The sequence below is a fragment of the Mustela nigripes genome, chromosome 13 (genome assembly GCF_022355385.1).
Source record: "Mustela nigripes isolate SB6536 chromosome 13, MUSNIG.SB6536, whole genome shotgun sequence".
NCBI lineage: Eukaryota > Metazoa > Chordata > Mammalia > Carnivora > Mustelidae > Mustela > Mustela nigripes.
In genome coordinates this window covers 136949119-136968317 of record NC_081569.1, presented here as the reverse complement: position 1 = coordinate 136968317, position 19199 = coordinate 136949119, and the positions used below count along the sequence as shown (strand labels likewise).

The window sequence follows — 19199 nt, the reverse complement described above, 5'->3', positions numbered from 1 at the left end:
CTCAGGCCCTGTGTGGGTGTGTCCCCAAACGCTCTTGCTTTGGTACCACAAAGAGAATTAAACAGTTTCAGATCAGACTGAGGAGTTCTCTGACAACACAGATAGCCCCCTCCATCCCACTATTGGGGAGAGAATTCTGGGGGACCCTGGCTGTCCCAGAGAGCTCCAGAACCAGTTTGTTCATCTGGGAGTGAATGTGCCCTGCCTATTTCGTGAGCTGTTGTGAAGATCAAATAGATCCTTGGAAAAATGTCGGTATTGAGTTGATATTGTGTCATATGGACGCTTACAGGGAAGATGAATGCTTATATGTATTCTCCAGTCTTATGACCTTTCTCTGGGGTCAGAAATTGCCCATATGGAAAACCCCTTACATCATTTTTGAATCAACAGAGATGCCTAGGGGTGCCTGAGTGGCTCATGGGTTAAGCCGCTGCCTTTGGCTCAGGTCATGATCTCAGGGTCCTGGGATCGAGTCCCGTATCGGGCTCTCTGCTCAGCAGGGAGTCTGCTTCCCTCTCTCTCTCTCTGCCTGCCTCTCTGCCTACTTGTGATCTCTGTCTGTCAAATAAATAAATAAAATCTTTATATAAAAAAAAAAACAGATGCGTAAATGGTCCGTGTGTACAGCAACAAAAAATGGGGGGCATGAAATCAGATTAGTTTTCCTAGGAAACCAGTAGCGCTCGTGTGTCTTTAAGAGAGACGGGATTGATGCTGTAGGCATGTGTCTTTCACATAAATCATGCCAATCCTATGATCAGAAATGCTTCCACAACCTGGGTAGAGGGGAACTGACATGCTGAAGAGAACGTCCACCTTTTCTTGAAGACTTGGGAGCACCTATGGCTGTCCCAGTCCTCATGGTGGCTACGCACATGTGACAGAGACAGATAGGATAAAGACCCATGTGAAAGGCCTAACTGGGGTTCTCCAATGGGCACTGGGATCAGAGAAGATGCCTCAGAAGAGAGCTAACATTTCAGAGTTACTGGCAAAGATGTTTCTCAGGTCTCTCCAGAGAAACTGAACCAAGAGGATGTCTACCTATTCCTACCTATCTTCCTGTCTATCTGTCTATCATTCTATCATTCTATCTATCTACCTATCATCTATCCATCAAGATGTTTATTTCAGGGAGTTAGTTCACGTGCTTGCAGGGGCTGGCTGGTCAGAACCCACAGGGCAGACCAGAGAACCAGAAACGCAGGCAGGAGCTCATGCTGCAGTCTTGAGACAGAATTTCTTCTTCTCTGGAAACATCAGTGTTTGTTCTGAAGTCCCAGGAGGGCCCACATGAGGCCCACCCTCATTATGGAGGGCCATTTCCTTTACTGAAGTCGGCTGATGGCGGACGTTCACCACATCTACAAATGACCTTCTCGGCAACACCTGGATTCATGTTTGATTGAATAACCGGGTGCTGGAGCCCAGTGAAGCTGATGTTGAAGACTCACTGTCACAGATAGCATTTAGAGCTGTGATTCTGGCTCGGATTAATAAGGGGGTCCGTGTAGATGAGAGGAGGGGTTAGGGTTGAAGCTTGAGGAACCCCAACATTTAAACGTCAGATGGAAAAGGAGATATGGGACAAGGAGAGTAGAAAGAGCAGCCAGTGGAGTACAGGTTCTGTGCCAGTCAAGTCTGGGAGACCCTGGGTTAGACCAAGCCGAGAGGAGCGTGCCTCCTTCCTGCAGGACTTCTCAGGGCCTTTAATACATGTCTGCGCAATGGGCAGCCCCACGAGGAAGATGCAGTAGTTGCAGTTCTGAGACTTATTGGACCAATCGGGAGCTAGGTTTTTGTTTTTGTTCTATTATTTTTTGTTGGTTTGTTTGTTTTTGAGAAACTTTGGGAAAAATCTGCAATAGTAAATAATGACACTGAAATAGCCTGAGGATTAGAAGGTGAGCTCTGCTGTTCTGGGAGAAACTGATAGGAGAACAGGATTGAAGAGCTTTCGGACAGTTGACGGGGTGGGGGTGCCAAGGGGAGAGGACCAGTTTTCGCAATGACAGTCCTGTTCTTCTGTGTGGAGTGCGAAGACAGGGCTCAGGATGCCCCAGAAGGCCATGCGGCTGTCAGGATGCCAGGGTCTCAGAACGTCATCGTCCTCCACGGGGACAAGTGCTTTGGGGAATAATCTGATTCGGAAGCAAGGCCTGGGTCTTCATGTCTTCTCTGGAATTCACGGGGGAGGGGGGCATATCTGGGCTGCGGAGCTCGAATCTCAGCTCCCTCACTGCCGGGTCAGGGGAACTGGAACCCCTTTCTCCACCTCCTCCTGAAGCCTTGGTTCCTTAGTCTGTGAGGGGGGGTCCCTTGTCCAAGTTTGGGGATCAGATGAGCCACAGCGCGGGGGGTGGAACGCCGCTGGCCCCTGGTCAGCAACCGACTGCAGCTGGCCTCATATTGCTTTGCTCTTGCGCAAGGAGGGGTTATGTAAGCCATCCTCCGTCTTGGCCAGGACCCTGGAGAGGAAACAGGCAGACGTGGCTGGCCCACTGAGTGGGCCTTGGAAAGTGACTCAGCATGGAGGGGGCAGCCAGAGGAGCCTCAGCCCTGTCTTGGGTCACCTTGTGGGGCTGTCCATAAACAACCTCCCACTGTGGGGAGCTCTGTGCCTGGGCTGCCTGGAAGAGGCCCTGTGGCCTCCTCTTAGCCTGGCCTGAGATGCCTGGAATCAGCCTGTCTTTAGGGTTGAGGGAAATAAGAGGGGAATCAGGGTGGTCCTGGTCCTGGGCCAGTGGGTCTGTGATGCACATTCTCTTGGGGCTCAGGTTGGCTCCTAACATCTTGGGATCTTGGGAAAGGCCTCAGGACCCTCCTTTTGGGAAACTATCTGAGGTTCTGTATGATGGTCTATCCCACTCTTTCTTAGGGAAACTTCTGTCGCCGGTTAGCTCGTCAGCCCTCAGGAGTCCCAAAGAAAGCCCATGGCGGACTTCCATACTTCTGCACTGCTGGGGGCAGGGGTCTCTGGGCTGTGGCGGGGAGCAGGCCCTCAGAACCAGTAACACAGCTCTAGCCATCTTGGATTGCCGCAGCAAAGCATCACAGCGGGAGTGGGTAAGCAGGGGGCTTAAAACAGTGGAAATTTACTCTCTCACAGTTCAGGAGGCCAGAAGTCCAAGATTGAGGTGTCTGTAGGGCCCATTCCTCCCGGAGGGTCTGAGGAGGAGTCTCTTTAATGCATCTTTCTTGGCTTCTGGAAGTTCCAGGGAATCTTTTTTTTTTTTTTTTTTTGAATTTTTAAAAAAAATATAATTTCTTTTCAGTGTAACAGAATTCATTGTTTATGCACCACACCCAGTGCCCCATGCAATATGTGTCCTCCATAATAACCACCACCAGGGTCCCCCAACCTCCCACCCCCCGCCCCTTCAAAACCCGCAGATTGTTTTTCAGAGTCCATAGTCTCTCATGGTTCACCTTCCCTTCCAATTTCCCTCAACTCCCTTCTCCTCTCCATCTCCCCATATCCTCTGTGTTATTTCTTATGCTCCACAAATAAGTGAAGCCATATGATAACTGACTGTCTCTGCTTGACTCATTTCACTCAGCATAATCTCCTCCAGACCGGTCCATGTTGATACAAAAGTTGGGGATTCATCCTTTCTGATGGAGCCATAATACTCCATGGTGTATACGGACCACACCTTGCTTATCCATTCGTCCGTTGAAGGGCATTTTGGTTCTTTCCACAGTTTGCGGCCAAAGCCATTGCTGCTATGAATACTGGGGTACAGATGGCCCTTATTTTCACTACATCGGTATCTTTGGGGTAAATACACAGTAGTGCAATTGCAGGGTCACAGGGAAGCTCTATTTTTAATTTCTTGAGGAATCTCCACACTGTTCTCCAAATTGGCTGCACCAACGTGCATTCCCACCAACAGAGTAAGAGGGTTACCCTTTCTCCACATCCTCTCCAACACATGTTGTTTCCTGTCTTGCTAATTTTGGCCATTCTAACTGGTGTAAGGTGATATCTCAATGTGGTTTTAATTTGAATCTCCCTGATGGCTACTGATGATGAACATTTTTTCATGTGTCTGATAGCCATTTGTATGTCTTCATTGGAGAAGTGTCTGTTCATGTCTTCTGCCCATTTTTTGACACGATTATCTGTTTTGTGTGTGTTGAGTTTGAGAAGTTCTTTATAGATCCTGGATATCAGCCTTTTTGTCTGTACTGTCATTTGCAAATATCTTCTCCCATTCCATGGGTTACCTCTTTGTTTTGTTGACTGTTTCCTTTGTTGTGAAGAAGCTTTTGATCTTGATGAAGTCCCAAAAGTTCATTTTCACTTTTGTTTCCCTTGCCTTTGGAGACATATCTTGAAAGAAGTTGCTGTGGCTGATATCGAAGAGGTTACTGCCTATGTTCTCCTCTAGGATTCTGATGGATTTCCAGGGAATCTTTAGTGTTCCTTGGCTTTTGGGAGCTGCACTCTAGTCTCTGCCTACATCTCCTGATGGCCTCTGTGTCCCTGTGTGACTCTTCTCTTCTTATGAGGACTCGTCCCATTGGACATGAGGCCCACCTTGATCCAGTATTACCCCATCCTTATTTAATGATTTAGGTGAAGATCTTATTCCCAAGTAAGTTCATCTTCTGAGGCCCTATGTGGATGTGCACTTGAGGAGGGAGGGAACCCTCTTTAGGCCACCAGAACACTTAGATCTGTCTTACTCTTTCAAAGCACCTGGATCCTCATTTTATAGACAAGAAAACAGAAACTCAGAGAACTTAACTGGCTTTGTCCAAATTCCCACGGCCAGGAGTGGCAGAGCTGGGCTGGGGACCAGGATCTTGGCTCCAAGCCCAGTGGTCCCTGCCATGTTGGCTCTGCACTTTATAGTTTATGGAACCCTCTTTTCAGAGTCAGTTGCTCTGGGTAAGACAGGCATACTTATTGGGTTATCTGCCCATTTTACAGATGATGAAATGGAAGCCAAAGGCCATGGAGGGGGTGGTTTGCCAAGATCACATGGTGAGTTAGTGGCATGGTAGGGACTCAAGCCCTGGCCTCCAAAGGTCTTCCCCTACAATTAAATATTACATCTCGGTGTAAGCCTGATGAAAGGAGCCAACCATAAAAGGCACATGGTGTGTGATTCTGTCCATATGAAATGTCCAGAAATCGCAAGTCTAGAGATAGAAGGGAGGTTAGTGGCTCCCAACGGTGTGGGGAGGGCAGGATGGGGGATTTCACTTTGCAGTGATGAATGTGTTCTGGAATCAGAGAACAGTGACCATTGCACAGCTGTGAGAATAAACTGAAAGCCACTGGAATGGGTCAACTGTCTGGCCTGTGAATCATAGCTAGTAAAGCTGCTCCAGAGAATGTCTCTGGGTCAGGCGTAAGCCGCCAGCCCCTGGGGAGGCCGTCCTGCCAGAGGCCAGTACTCACAGGCTGACAAGATGTGGTCTGTTGATGAGGGCAGACAGAGCCCCAACACTGCCTCAGGAGTTCTTCACGCACAAAGGCACCTTGAGGGCTTTCCTGGTGATAAGATTCCTAACCCCTGCCTAAGGTTCAAGCCTGCCAAGACCAGGTGGGCTTCCTGACCCCCTTCCTGAGGAACTGGGTAGCCTTAGCAAGTCATTTCCTTGCTGGGTCTCCGTTCCCACATCAGGAACCGATGAGCACCTGCCTCCCTGAGTGGTCATGAAGGTCAAGTTTGGAAAGGGGTCAGCAGAGTCATGGGACCATTTGACCTCAGCCAAAAACCAACCAACAAAGCATGAGGCGTTGAGCCAATGCCATTGCACAGCCATGACCTCCTTGTTCTCCCTAGACGCCCGTATCCTCCAGGGCTGGATGAGAGGTCAGAACTATGTGAGGCTTTAGAATGGGCTCAGGAGCTGAGTGGCAAGGAGACAGCAGAGCACCCTGCTGGAGGCTGCCAGTAGAGGCTTCAGCTTCCAAACCATGAAGACAGCGTTAGTGGCTTTATACATCGATGGTAGTCCCCATCACTAGCGTTCGGTCCTGCCAGGTCACAGGAGATCGGTTTGCATCTCTGCACCAGATCCTTACCCACTCGGCCCAGGGGCAAACTCAAGCTGGGTGGCCACCTGGGCTTCTTCCCATCACACCAGCTTGCTAGGGCCATGGAGGGCCCAGAGGGGAGAGGCCGCTCATATTGCCTGGCTGGGAGGAGGGAGGCGGCAGCGAGGCTCTTCCAGCCTGTTTCCACCTGCCCAGAGCCCTGCTCACAGTTGTAGCCTGATGGCTTCTTCCCCTTCTCACCGTTGTAGCCTGATGGCTTCTTCCGGAGTGTAGACTTCCTCGAGGCAGACTCCCATCTGTGAACCAAGTCCTTGAAGGAGTGAGTGCCCTAGGGCAACTGTCGGCCACTTTCTCCAAGCTCAGAGCTGCTGGGGGCGGGGGAGGTTTGCCACCTGAGTGGGAAGGGTAAGCACTGGAGTGGGGAATGGGAAATCTGCTGGATTCCTTCCAGTTGTGGCTGCTAGGGCCAGAGGGTAGAGAATGAGTCAGGAGGTAGAGAGAGGGAAAGAGACAAGTCAGGGCGGGCTCATGATGGGTCTTGCAGACTACATTATGGAAGAGGAACTTTATCCCAAGAGTGCTGGGACACTATTGCAGGATTTCTCATTAGAGACTGTGGTCATCACCCTCCCCATCTTCCTCACAGCTGTCATCACCATCATGGCTGCTCTCATGGGTCCTGTGCCAACTCTATACCAGGCACTGTGCTAAACACTTTCTTTGTGAATCCTATTAAAAGTTCTATGGGGGAGGGGTGCCTGGGTGACTCAGTGGGTTAAAGTCTCTGCCTTCGGCTCAGGTCATGATCCCAGGGTCCTGGGATTGAGCCCCTCATTGGGTTCTCTACTCAGCGGAGAGCCTACTTGCTCCTCTCTCTCTGCCTGCCTCTCTTCCTACTTGTGATCTCTGTCAAATAAATAAATAAAATCTTTTAAAAAAAGTCCTATGTGGTAGATCCCATTATTACGTCCACTTCACAGATAAGAACATGGAGACTCAGAAACAGTAAGTGAAACGTTCAAGACCACACAACAACTAAGTCCTGGACAGAAGCAGAAGTGGAATCCAGGTCTGCCTGATTCCAAAGCCTTGGCTCCTAAACGTTGGTGTTTGGGGTTATAGCCCCTCTCCAGTGGTGTTTGCATTAGAACATGTCATTTACTGCCGAGCAAAGAATAAGAATTAGCAGATGGTGGTGGTCGGAATCAGAGATGGGGAGAGCAGTAATAGAAGGTGGTTTGAAAAGGGAAGAAGCAGATAGGAAACTCCACCCAGGAAACCCTTAGGCGGAGTCTAAAAAGAGGTGTTGATCCACTGGGAGGAAGGAATGAAGGAGAGGGTGCCTTTACTAATGAGCCCCACATTTCTGGCATGGGTGGTTGGCGGGGTAGACGGAGGAGGGCCATTTCTGTAGACACAGAGTACACGTTTTCTTTAATGAGTCAGAGAGTGAATGAATACATGAATAATGAAGAGGTCCCCCCAAATGAAGTAGATAATGAGTTCCCCATCATTGGGATTATGCGAACAGTGGCTAGACAACCGCTTAATCTACACATTGTAGAAGACACTCCTGATTTGAAGGGGAGGTCCAATGGAAGGTACTCAATAAATATATTGCACGCATGAGTGATTGAATCGCTGCCATCCCTATGAATCTAGGTCCTCATGGGGTCCCACCAGCACCTGCTGGGAGCTTGGTGATGAGTTACCACTGCAGGGATGTAGGAGGGGGAGAGTACCAAACCCTCTTAAATCGTCTTACATTTCTGATTCAGTATATTTTTAAGCCTACATTTTAATATGTATTAGAAAGTTTACATATTGGGTATGTGTAGTAAAAATTCCTTTACTTAGAAAGATACACAATCAGAAGCTCGGACACCACCGCTCTGAAGGACAGAAGCCCTAAAATAGGTTGAGTGGAATTAATGGCCTGTCTCTCCTCTGACCAAGGCTTCTGTCTGCCTATTGCAATGTCCTCACAACACTCAGGGGTTCGGGAGTTGTAATAAATGAAAAATCTCTGCAAAAAACTCCTTGTCCATTTATTAAGCTATGTGGAAAAGACACGTGTTTGCACATTTCATCCATTTCCCATTGTTTGTGAAATGCTCCCTCTTTACAATGTAACAGCTCTTTGGGTCTTTCGTGGGACAGATGGTCTTTATCACAGTGTCGGCACAACCCACAGAGTGGCTGCCCTCTCACAGACTGATTGCTCCACAGACCATGAGAGGACCCTTGAGTGACCATTAGGGTCCCAGGGCTGTGACGCGGCTCTGCTCAGAAAAGAGCTTTAGACCATCGCACGCCAGCTGGTGGACAAGCAGTACACATTAGCAAAGCACAGCCTCTTTTTTATTTCACAATATGTGCACCTATGTAACTTCATTTAAATACTAAACCGTTGCTACTTCTTATTGAACTGTTTTCTTTCTCCAGCTACAAGTGTGTATGTGTACTGGGACAGAGAGGTGTGTGTGTGGCAGGGGAGCAAAGGCTGGGAATCTTTTTAACGTTTTTGTTTTAAAATCTAGAGCGGGCTTGATGAGGATTTATGAGCGGTTTGCCATCCAAAATTTCCCGGTCCCCTTTTGGGTTTCCATCTTCTCCAGAGAAAGTCAGCTAAAAGTATCCATTTATTTTGTTGAGCGAATGAGTGCCGCTCAGTGCTGCGTACCTTACTATCCTGGTAGCTCCTGAAGCCCACGGCCACGGAGCTGACCCTCCCTGCCTTGGTTCTCCGCCACTTGATGTCAGAACCTGGGTGGTGCGTTCTCCAGACTCCCCATGGAGCCTGGCACGGTGCTGCCCCAGGAAGGAGGACCTGGGGCTTGGGGGTAATGCTGTCTTCTAAGGCTCTGGCCAAGGAGGCTGGTCCAGCTTCCTGCGGCCTGAGCCCCGCCCCACGCATCGCCCCGCCCACCGCCGCCCCGCCCAGCGAGGGCTGAGCCCCGCCCCTCCGCATGCCGGCTGCTGGCCTCTTGGGCGAGGGCGTTCTCCCTTCTCTGTTCAACAGTGGACCAGCTGTTCCATTGCTCATCACACGGGTCCCTCCCCAGGGCCTCCCCACCGTTCACACCCACCCGGACCTAGCCAGCCTTCCTGACCCAGGGCTGCCGCCGGCACCCATGAGCTGCTCAGCCCTCTAGAGGAGCTCTGTCCCAGGACCAGAGCTCTGAGGTCAGTGACCTTTATGCCAAATCATTGGTCTGCTGACCTGGAGGGGCCCCCATGAGGCCACCTTCAAATAAACCACTGCTTGGTGGCCTTGGTGGCTGAGACAGGGACCACGGTAGGCGGGCCTGGGCTCCTCCCGACAGCTGCCCACCTCCAGTGAGGGTCGGAGTATGGGGACTCCCTGAGTACGCTCACCCAGACATCTCTCGGGCTCATCAGAATACACACCCTGAACGGGGTGGCCTGCCCCCGAAATGCTTGTGCGTGGATGCTGGGGTGGGGGTGGCGGGGACAGAGTATGGAAGGAGGGGTGGAAGGTAGTTAACATTATTGAGCACCTGCTGCGTGGATGGCACTGAGGGTGCTTTACACAACCATGAGCGACGAAGCTGTGACTTTACAATAAATTTACTTCCGTTCTGTGTGCGTAAGAAAGCCACACGTTTATATAGCACCTTTCCTTCCTTCGAAGTACCTCTATGCCTGTGGACTCTTGTAATCTTCACAACACCCTGCTGTTACAGGGGCAGGGACAAGGGGATGTGCCACCCGTTATGGGCTGGGGGCGGCCGGTTCCTCGCCCCTCCCCTCTGCACTACCCCACAGCACCTTGCTTGACCATGTCCAGTCGCAGAACAGCCTTCTGGTGGTTGCTAGAGTTCAATCATTCCCGTCTGCGTTTGCCAAGTTCCTTCAAGGCAGAGATTATTCTCTTTTTCTTCCCTTTTGCTGTTGGGGCTCAATGTTGCACAGCCAGCAAGTGACTACTAAGTGTTTACTGAGTTCTTTGTTGGCACAGACCATTTTGTCCGTGGACAGGGGAAGTGATGGAATCCTTGTCTCTGGGTTCTCACCAGGGATCCCTCACAGTTCAACCTTCATTAACCTGAGCATCAGCCTCCAGAGTCCCAGCTCGATAGATTTGAGAGACCTAAGGCAAAACCCCAGCTAGGTCTGGCCTGTGCACTCAGCCGTGGCACCAGAGCCAGGGGGCCGCTCTCCTGAAGGTCTGGGCTGCGGCGGGGCGGGACACACATGGGAGGGAAGCACTGTCACTCCTGTCCCTGTCCCAGGCCTCCTCCACTCCTGGAGGGTGCAGACTGGCCCAGGGGTGGCAGCAGATGAGAACAATAATACTGTCGTGTGTATGGAGCCCTTGGCCATGTGTGAGGTCCCCCATCCTCCTGGCCTGGCTTGCTGCAACCACGAAGCTTCTGGGTTTTCCTAGAGACACCGACTTCCTGCTCAAGGTTACAGCCGTGGCACACCTTCCCTTCCTTCCTGGACATATCCTGAAGCACCCCTCTCCCTCCGTCCCAGCACCTAGGAGCAGGGGTCCCGGCAGCGTCCCCCTCACTGGCTGTTCCCCGCCCAGTCAGGCAGTTTGTGAATCTGGCGCTCCACAGAGATGGAGGTTCGGAGGGTGCCCATGGAGTTATCCATCTTGTTGGGCTCCGGCATGCAGCCCCCTTTCTGGCACAGTCCCCAGAACACCTCCCGGGACTTCTTGCGGAAGCGCTTGCCCACGATTACGTACACCAGAGGATTGAGGCAGCTGTTGCTGTAGGCCACGTAGGAGGCGATCTGCGTGAAGACGTCGATCACATGCTCATCCCAGCAGCCGGACAGGATGTTGAGGCGCAGCAGCGTGTCCAGCACGGTGCTGATCTGGAAGGGCAGCCAGCAGACGACGAACAGCAGCAGCACGGCCAGGACCAGCACCGTGGCCTTCCTCTCCGTCTGGATCTCCTTGAACTTTTGCATCTCATTGTTCCGGAGCACCTGCATGATCTGCACCGTGCAGAAGGTGATGACGGCCAAGGGCAACAGGAAACCCACGAAGTTCAGGAGGATGTTGGTGAACACTTCCCAGGTGCGGGACGGGTAGATGATGACGCAGGCTGTGACGTTGTGGCCCTCATCCCGATACTCCTTCATGGTCCGGAAGGCCAGCATGGGGGAACTCAGCAGCAGCGTGCATCCCCAGATCACAAGGCTGTAGAGCTTGGCCCAGCGCACTCCGCGCATCCGGCCCATGGACATGGTCTTCACCAGGGCCAGGTAGCGGTCGATGCTGACCAGCATGAGGAAGGAGATGCTGCTGTAAAGGTTCATGTAGAGCATGGTGTTCACCACACGGCAGAGGACCTCCCCAAAGAGCCAGTCGAAGTTGTTGGCGATGGTGATGGCCCAGAAGGGCAGCCCGCAGGCCAGGATCAGGTCCGCTACAGCCAGGTTGCCCAGGTAGATCTCGGCCACCGTGCAGCTGGTCTTATGCAGGCAGAAGATGCTGAGGACAAAGATGTTCTCGAGGGCCGCCAGCACGAACAGCACCCAGAGGAAGGGGGCCTGGATGGTGTTGAGCCAGTTCCACCAGTCGGAGAAGATGCAGGTGCTGGGCACTGTCTCGTTGAGAGCCGGCAGGAGGACTTGCGAGGTGATGTTGAGCATTTCCGTGCTGAAAGAAAGTGGAAAAGAGGCTGTTACACCTCGAGTCACAAGAGGCAGGAGAAACAGCTGACGCAGAAGGAAGAGAGGCTCAGCAAGCAGCTTCCAGAAGCCAGGTCAGGAGCGGCACTCAGGGCCTTTCTGCTGCACGCTCAGAGACTCGGGTCCGGCCATCCCTGATGCCCCGGGGTCTTTGAAAGGTGCCCTGTGTCCTTGGGTGAGGCTGAGAGGTCGTGGTCTTCACCTTGGTGCTGCACTGGGATATTTCCTCGGCCAGCATCCGTCAGCAGCACGGACCATTGCAGTCTTGGACCCTGGATTTCCTCGATGCCTCCATGATGGGAGGATCCGCGCACATTCCTTCCTTATCACACGGGCCCCTCCCGAGGGAGCTGGTCATCTTTCAGATTCTCATGGCCTGGTCCCGGTGAGTAATTGATTAGAGGAGATAAATAGTATCATGCCAGACTGGGAGGTTCCATCCTGGCTCCGAAACCACAGCCCGTGTGCCCACACCCTGTCTCCTTCTGGCAGAGGGAAGCTTTGTGCTTGCGGAACCCCCACCAGCAAGGAGTTGATAATAATTAAGAGGTTGCAGGATGGAAAGGGAGGGCAGGGGCTTTGGAACCAAGCAGTCCTCCTGGTTCAAATCCCGGCTCACTCATTAGCTGTGTGACCTTGGGTAGGTCGAAACCTCTCTGAACCTCAGTGACCTACCCCGTGAAATGGGAATAACATAAGCTACTTGTCAGGGTTGTGGTGGGAATCCAAGACAGTTGGCAAAAAGCCCTAACCTCGGTACTTGGTTCGATAAGTGTGAATAACTATTTTTGTGAACCACCAGCAACACTTGGCTTGCTCCTGTGTTAGTGATTTTATCATTAACCCACTGGTTCCTCTTTCACTCTTAGGTGAGACTCAGACCACGGGGCTATTCATTTTCTAGAAGTGTCACTGTCAAGGCTAATTCATCTCTACCTTCAGCAAAGAGGCATGGGGCTTGGACACATATGGGTTCCAATCCTAGCTGTGTGGCCTTGGGCAAATCACTTGACCTCTCTGAGCTTCCATTTCATCTCCTTTTGAGTAGAGTATTACTCTCTTCTTGACTTGCTTTGCATGGCTGTGGCAAGGTTCGAATCGAAGAGTAGATATGAAGACACGTTGCAAGCAGAAAGCCCAATCCAGATGGCAGGACTGAGTGGACATTTGCCCAGTGCCCTATGTGGTGGGGGAGGGAAGGTGGCCCTAGGCGGGCCCTTCCTAGAAGGGCGATTCTTTCCTGGGCAGGCTTATGGGGCAGGGGTTGAGCCACAACTTATGGGAAAGAATCTGCTGTTCACCTTGGGATTTCCTAGGAAAACCCTCCCTCTTACTTCCAGGAGTGGCTGGCTGGTTTTCAGTGGCCAGACTGGGCATCTCTGACTGACTGACTTACTCATCGATGCGATTGTCTTTCCCTTTTTATTAAAAAAAATATATATATTTATTTATTTAACACAGAGAGATAGAAAGAGAGAGAGAGAGAGAGATATCACAAGTAGGCAGAGGCAGGCAGAGAGGCGGGGAAGCAGGCTCCCTGCTGAGCAGAGAGCCCGATGCGGGGCTCCATCCCAGGACCCTGAGACCATGACCTAAGGTGAAGGCAGAGGCTTAACCCACTGAGCCACCCAGATGCCCACGTTTATCTTTTAAATGTGCCTCAAGCTTCTTCTCTGTGGGAGCCAGGAGCCAGTACCACGTGTCCCCTGCCCTGTCCACGCTCCCAAGTGTGACAAATGCCACGGGGTGGAAGGAAGGGCACAGGGCACAGAACTGGGCTGGGTCGAGAAGGTTGGAGGTGATTCTGTAACTTGGTGTCCCACGATGAGGGCCATGTCAATGCACAGCACGAAGGAACAGCGTTATACGGTGACAGATGGCGGCTGTGCTTGGGATGAGCAGAGCGTAATGTGCCGCGAGCTTGGATCACTGTGTTGTACACCCATGACCACGGTAGCATTGTGTGTCAACTGAACTTTGATGTGATAGTTAAAAAAACAAAAACAACACAAAGGGGAGGGGACGGACCAGGCAGAGGGAGCAGCGTGAGCGGAGGTGCAGCGCGGAGAAGCCTCTGGCACGTTCTGGAAGGCAGACTAGATGTTGGCCAGGGAGGCGGGAAGTGGCCCGAGATGGGATGAATAAGAGAAAAAAGACAGTCATCTCTGGCTGCTAGAACCCGAGGCTTTGTCCCCGAGGGCTTTAAGGAGTGAGCGACGGAATAGAAAAAACACTCTAGAAATTCTAGACCCTTCTGATGAAGTGGTGGCTTTAGGATATCCCCAAATTCTGTGCCACCCTTCCCTTCAAAGGGTAGAGTCTAGTTCCTCTTCCGGGGAACGTGGCCAGACTTGGTGACTTGCTTCCCACCCACAGTGGCAGCAACAGTGTGTGACTCCCACAGCCAGGCCCGGAACATGCGCGATGCAGGGCACAGCGGGTTCAGCATCTGACTCTTGAGTTTCGGCTCAGGTCATGATCTCAGGGTCACGAGATCGAGCCCCTTGTGGGCTCCATGCTCCGCACAGAGTCTGCTTGAGATTCTCTCTCCCTCTGTCTTTATTCCTCTCTGCCACGTGCCCCCCTCACCCCTGGACTCTCTCTCTCTCTCTTTCTCTCAAATAAATAAATCTTTTTAGAAAACCCATGGTGCTGCTTCCTCCTCTGCCTCTTGGGTCTCTTGCTGAGGGGGAGACCGGCTGCTGCGTTGGGAGGGGACACACGCAGCCACGTGGAGAGGAACCCCCTTGCCACTTGGAAGCGGATCCTCTGGTCCCAGGTAAGCCTTTGGTTGACGCCGGCCCCCAGCCTTTGAATGGTCTAGTGGAGGCCCAGCCGAGGCGCCAGACATGAGGGAACTGAGATTAGCTGTCCCTGCCAGGTCTTAAGTTCCTGACCCCTGCAAACTGGGTAGCTCTGGAAGTAAGGTCTACCCTGGGAAGCCTCCCTGGTCCAGCGTTTGGTCCTGTTTCTGCAGCTACAGAAAACCCACTTCCTTGGTGCCCCAGGCTGGGAGAGTTGACTCTCAGGGTCTGGCTCTCTGAGGCTGAAGTCACCAGCAGCGGCTTGTTCATTTCCCAGCAATACAGTCCCCGGCCACTGGGATGGCCCCGGCCCCTAGTTGGCTCTGAGAAGCCACAGATTCATCCGAGGTGGCCTGGGGAGTGTGTAATTGGGAGTTACGAGCCCTGAGGCTATTTGGTCATCTGCAGAGTAGGCTGTGCTCCCGCATGGGGCTGGGGGGCCGGACTGGGCCCTTCTCCCCTGTCTTGGGCCAACACTGCCAGCTGAGAACCACCCTCCTTTTCCTCTGCTTCCACTCAGGATCGGCTTTCCCTACATCCTCTCTTAAGGGTGGCTTGGCCTTCTACCAGATGTCAGACATGTGTTGGAAACTTCCTGTCTCCATGGTGACCGGGAACTTCACGTCTCTGTCTGATTCCTTGGGTGTTGACATCAGAGTGTCTCCCCATTTCCAAGTTCATGGGATCGCTCACACGTGACCACTGGTACTGTGTCCTTGTCCTGCATCTCTGTGCTCCGACAAACCCCACAGAGCACCTGCTCCGTCTGCTTCCACCAGGCCCATGGGGATTTGAACACCGGCCACGCCAGCCCCCTAGAGTTTTCGTCTGTGGATTCAACATCCCTTGTCACTTCAGTTGTTGTCCAGGAGATGGGGGTCAGGTTCTCCAGGCCTTCTCCAGGCTGCCTGGCCCTCCCTTATAAGGAGTATGTCAAGGAAGTCTTTTGACTTACCTAAAAGAGGCCGTGGTGGGCACAGGGTCCTCATGAAAAGACAGGAACATTGATCTTTTCCAGGTGGAGAACATCTTGACTCAGTGTGGGACGAGAGGGAGGCTCCTGGGCTGACCAGCGGAGAAAGGACAGTTAGATGGTGGCCGGGGACCATAAAACACACATTCTCTCCACCAGGGAAGGGAACTGGAGTCCTTCACTTAAAAAATGTTTATTAAGCAGCTACTGCATACGGGTGCTAGGGACCTAATGGTACAATGTCCCGTCCTCCAGGATCGTACAGTCCAATGGAGAAGCTAGGTGTTCCTGAATTAGTCACTAATTAACTGAAAACTGACATAAATGCTATGAAATAAAGGTTCCATGACAGAATGTAACATGGAGTCCTAAACCAGCCTGCTCTGGGGGATGAATGGGTATTTGTTTTGAGACCTGAAGGTATGGAGGAGGAAACTGGGTAAGAGGATGGTGGTAGAGAGGAGGATGTTTGGGTGGAAGGAACAGCAGGTGCAAAGGTCCTGAGGCAGGAAGAAACTTGCTGTGGACATGTGTCAGGCCCTAGTGGCTGTTGGGGGAAGAAGGGGAGGAGATTGTGGCAGGGGCAGTCCGGAGGCAGGGAGACATCTGTCTAGGAGCCGGATGATGGAGACTGGAGAGGAGGAATCCCAGGGATGTTTAGACAGTCTGTAAGGCTGGCCAGGGAGAGGCTGCGGATGAGGGCGAGCAGCGTGTCAAGGACGCCCCTCCCTACCCACCACAGAGGCTGCCATCTCCTATGGAGGGAAGAGGCGGAGGGGGCTTCCCCATCTCACGCGACCTCTTGCTCCCGTCCCAGAAGCGTGGGACTAGCCGGGAGCCCGGGTGCCCGTGCGGTGAGTGCATGCGGCCACGGGTCTGCCCAGCCCCAGGTTCCAGCCACTTCTTAGCAAGAGCAGCCTGTGCAAAGGGCAGGCATACGGGCTTCCAGAAGCCAGCTGTCTGAATTCAGCTGGGGGGTGGGTGGAGCTAGGGCAGCGGACAGTTCAGGAAATACAGGCACCTTAGAAAAAGAAGGGAGTGAGTTGGTAAGTGGGAAACAGAAGACACTTAGTTCACATCTGAAGAAGGTTTAGCAGAACCCCTAAGCTGAGCTGAGGCCAAGATTTAGAACTTTCCAGAGGAGGAGCGGGCTGCAAAGTGGTACTGATCCCGCAGGGAGGGGGATCGAGGGAAGGCAAGACAGGCCTCGTAGATTGCCTTTTTGGGGAGCCCCTTCCTGGCCACTAAGAAGAAAATTCGCCTGGAGGTGAGAGGTCATGTGCTTGAGTCGTTCACTCCTCCGTGCTGCCTAGGGAGAAAGCGCCCGGCGACCTTCCTCTGCCCGTGGGGCTCCCTCTCCTGCGGAGGGACCGCAGCCTGCCTGCAGGCCGTTGGGGATCAGGCCGGCTGACCCTAACTGCTCCCGTTTCCAAAACAAGGCCTGAGGCTTCTCTGTCTCCGGCAGGTCCCAGAAAGGGATTTCAAGTCCAGAGAAGTTGGTGGCGTGGAGGGCGGTTGCATGTTGTTTCTGTCCCTCTGCTTTGGAGGTGCCCAGCCCAGGGGAGGACTGTGTGGGGGCTGCGGGCTGCTCCCCACCCCTCTCCCTGCAGCCCACCCCCAGCCCCAGGGGACCCCTTCCGTGGACTTGGCCAGCGGGAGCACGGGCAGGACATGGAGGGAGGGACAGCATGAAGATGGGGCATCGCCCCATTTCCCTGCCTCGGGGCCTCCAGGGGCTGAGGTCACAGCTCCTCTGAGGGGCCCCTTCCACCTCCCTGGCCAGGATTCCGGAGGGGACAACCTCCACCATCTCATCTTCCTCGGTTCTGGGCAAGGGGCGGGGACCACCGCCAGGGACTTGGCTCTGCTAGCCCTGAGGTTCCACAGAGCGTCCACACTCTAAACAGAACCCCTGTCCAAAATCTCTCCACATTGGGGGCACCTGGGTGGTTCAGTTCAGTCGTTAGGCGTCTGCCTTCAGCTCAGGTCATGATCCCAGAGTCCTGAGATCGAGTCCCGCATGCGGCTCCCTGCTCAGTGGGAAGCCTGCTGCTCCCTCTCCCGTCCCCCTGCATGTGTTACTTCTCTCCCTGCCTCTCTCTTTGCTAAATAAATAAATCTTTTTTTTTTTTTTTTTTTAAAGAAAGAAACCTCTCCATATTCCCCAGGGTGAATGTGCCTTCTTTGTCCTCCTGGGACCCTGTGGGGATTATAAAATCTGATGTCAGATGTCAGAGAGGGATTGGAAGGAATGTGGAAGGGAGTGTGGCTCCGGGGCACATTGGCTCCGGGGAGGGGGTGGTCAGGAGTGTGGCCCTCATTCTCTGTCACCCGGACGGAGCTCTCTTGTCCTTCCAGTCCCCCTCCCGGCCTCAGGACTGTCCTGGTCAGTCTCCACCACCCCCACCCCACAGGCCAGAGCAACGAGGTGGGAGGGGGTGACTCTGAAGATGGGCTTCCTCCTTGGGTCTCATACCGATGCTTCGTAAGGAACATCCAACGTCCTGATTCATTTGGTCTCCAGCTGCCTCAGAATTCAGGCCAAGAAGACTCGCTTCAAAAATATTTCCTTTCGTTGAATCACAGGAATCCTATCTGTCCCTGCTGCCAGGAGTAAATGCCATGTGAGTCTCAGAGGGAGACCCTTGTGGCTTCCCAGGAGCCCGCGTCTCAGGGGCTCTGAGTCTGGGGTCACCCCGAAATGCATAGCGTCCCTTTCTCAGAGGCCAACCTTCCCCTGGGCTGGAGCCCCCAACCTCACAGACCCCTCCAGGCAGCATCCTGTGGCTGCGCGAGGCCCGGGAGGAATTTCCCGCGGCGAGGGGTGTGGGCCGGACGGTGGGGAACCCTGGAGCATGTGGTCACCCCTCCTGGCGGGTCGGTCCCCACGGGGCCCATGTGGCTTCAACCTCTGTCTGGGATTTGCACCCGTTTTCTGCAAAGAGGGCGGGCCCAGTGCCCAAGTCTAGCCAGACTGAAAGAGCTTAGAGCCCAGAGGGTTTATTTTTGGCAGGTTGTTTTGATGACAGATGGTACTCAGTTTCCTTTTAATAAAGTTGGCGATAGGAAGTCACAGGTCAAAAGTAAGTCTCTTAGAGAAGCGGCTGTGTGGGTGGTTGGGTCTGGCAGAGGCTGCATGTGGAATGACCGAATTTGGGAAAACAATCCCAAAACGCCTCGCTGGAAATGGGGGCGGGTGGGGCGCCCAGGCTCGTGAGATCAGAAGTCAGACCTGGAACTGGGTCCTCCTCCACTGGGCTTCTTATCTGTGGGTTTGTCTAAAAACAGCCCCACCCCCCAGGGCTGTCAGCACGTGGAAATGAATGCACATGGCACGTGGGCATGTGTTCTCGAAGCCGCGCTGACCTTGCTGCCCCAGGAAGAGGGCTGGTCTGCTTCTGCCATCGCTGAGCTGTGGGATGCAGGAGACCCTTCCACGCGGTCTCTGCTCTCCCGCTCACAGCTCATGGACCCACACTCGGTTCCCAGACGCTGATTCCTCAGCGGGATGGAGAGAGGTGAGTGTGTCGCTGGGATGTGTTGTGTATGTGTGTGGGGTGTGTGTGAGATGTGCGTTGTGGTGTGTGATTATGTGTGTGTGCATGGTGTGGATTGTGTGGTGTGTGCGGGTGTGTATGTGTGTGGTGTGTGCATGGTGTGTATATGTGTATGGTGTGTGGTGTGTGGTGTGTGTGGTATGTGTGGTGTGTATGTGTATGGTGTGTGTTGT

At 53.1% G+C, this 19199-nt stretch overlaps 1 protein-coding gene across 6 annotated transcripts in view; it reads right to left on the bottom strand.

Annotated features, from left to right (window-relative positions):
- The window catches only part of BDKRB2 (bradykinin receptor B2), a 55334-nt gene that overhangs the window by 12834 nt on the left and 23301 nt on the right, over positions 1-19199 (bottom strand). For 2 of the 6 annotated variants that reach the window (XM_059373918.1, XM_059373916.1), the window contains exon 1: positions 15452-15542. Coding sequence is in view for 3 of the 6 variants with exons in the window: in XM_059373914.1 (XP_059229897.1) it covers positions 10556-11660; positions 15452-15525 (1179 nt within the window). In the remaining 3 variants the exon portion in view is untranslated. Of the gene's footprint in view, positions 1-9594; positions 11661-15451; positions 15562-19199 lie in introns of those variants that run through there. The other 4 variants (XM_059373914.1, XM_059373913.1, XM_059373915.1 and 1 more) reach the window with 4 other exon arrangements.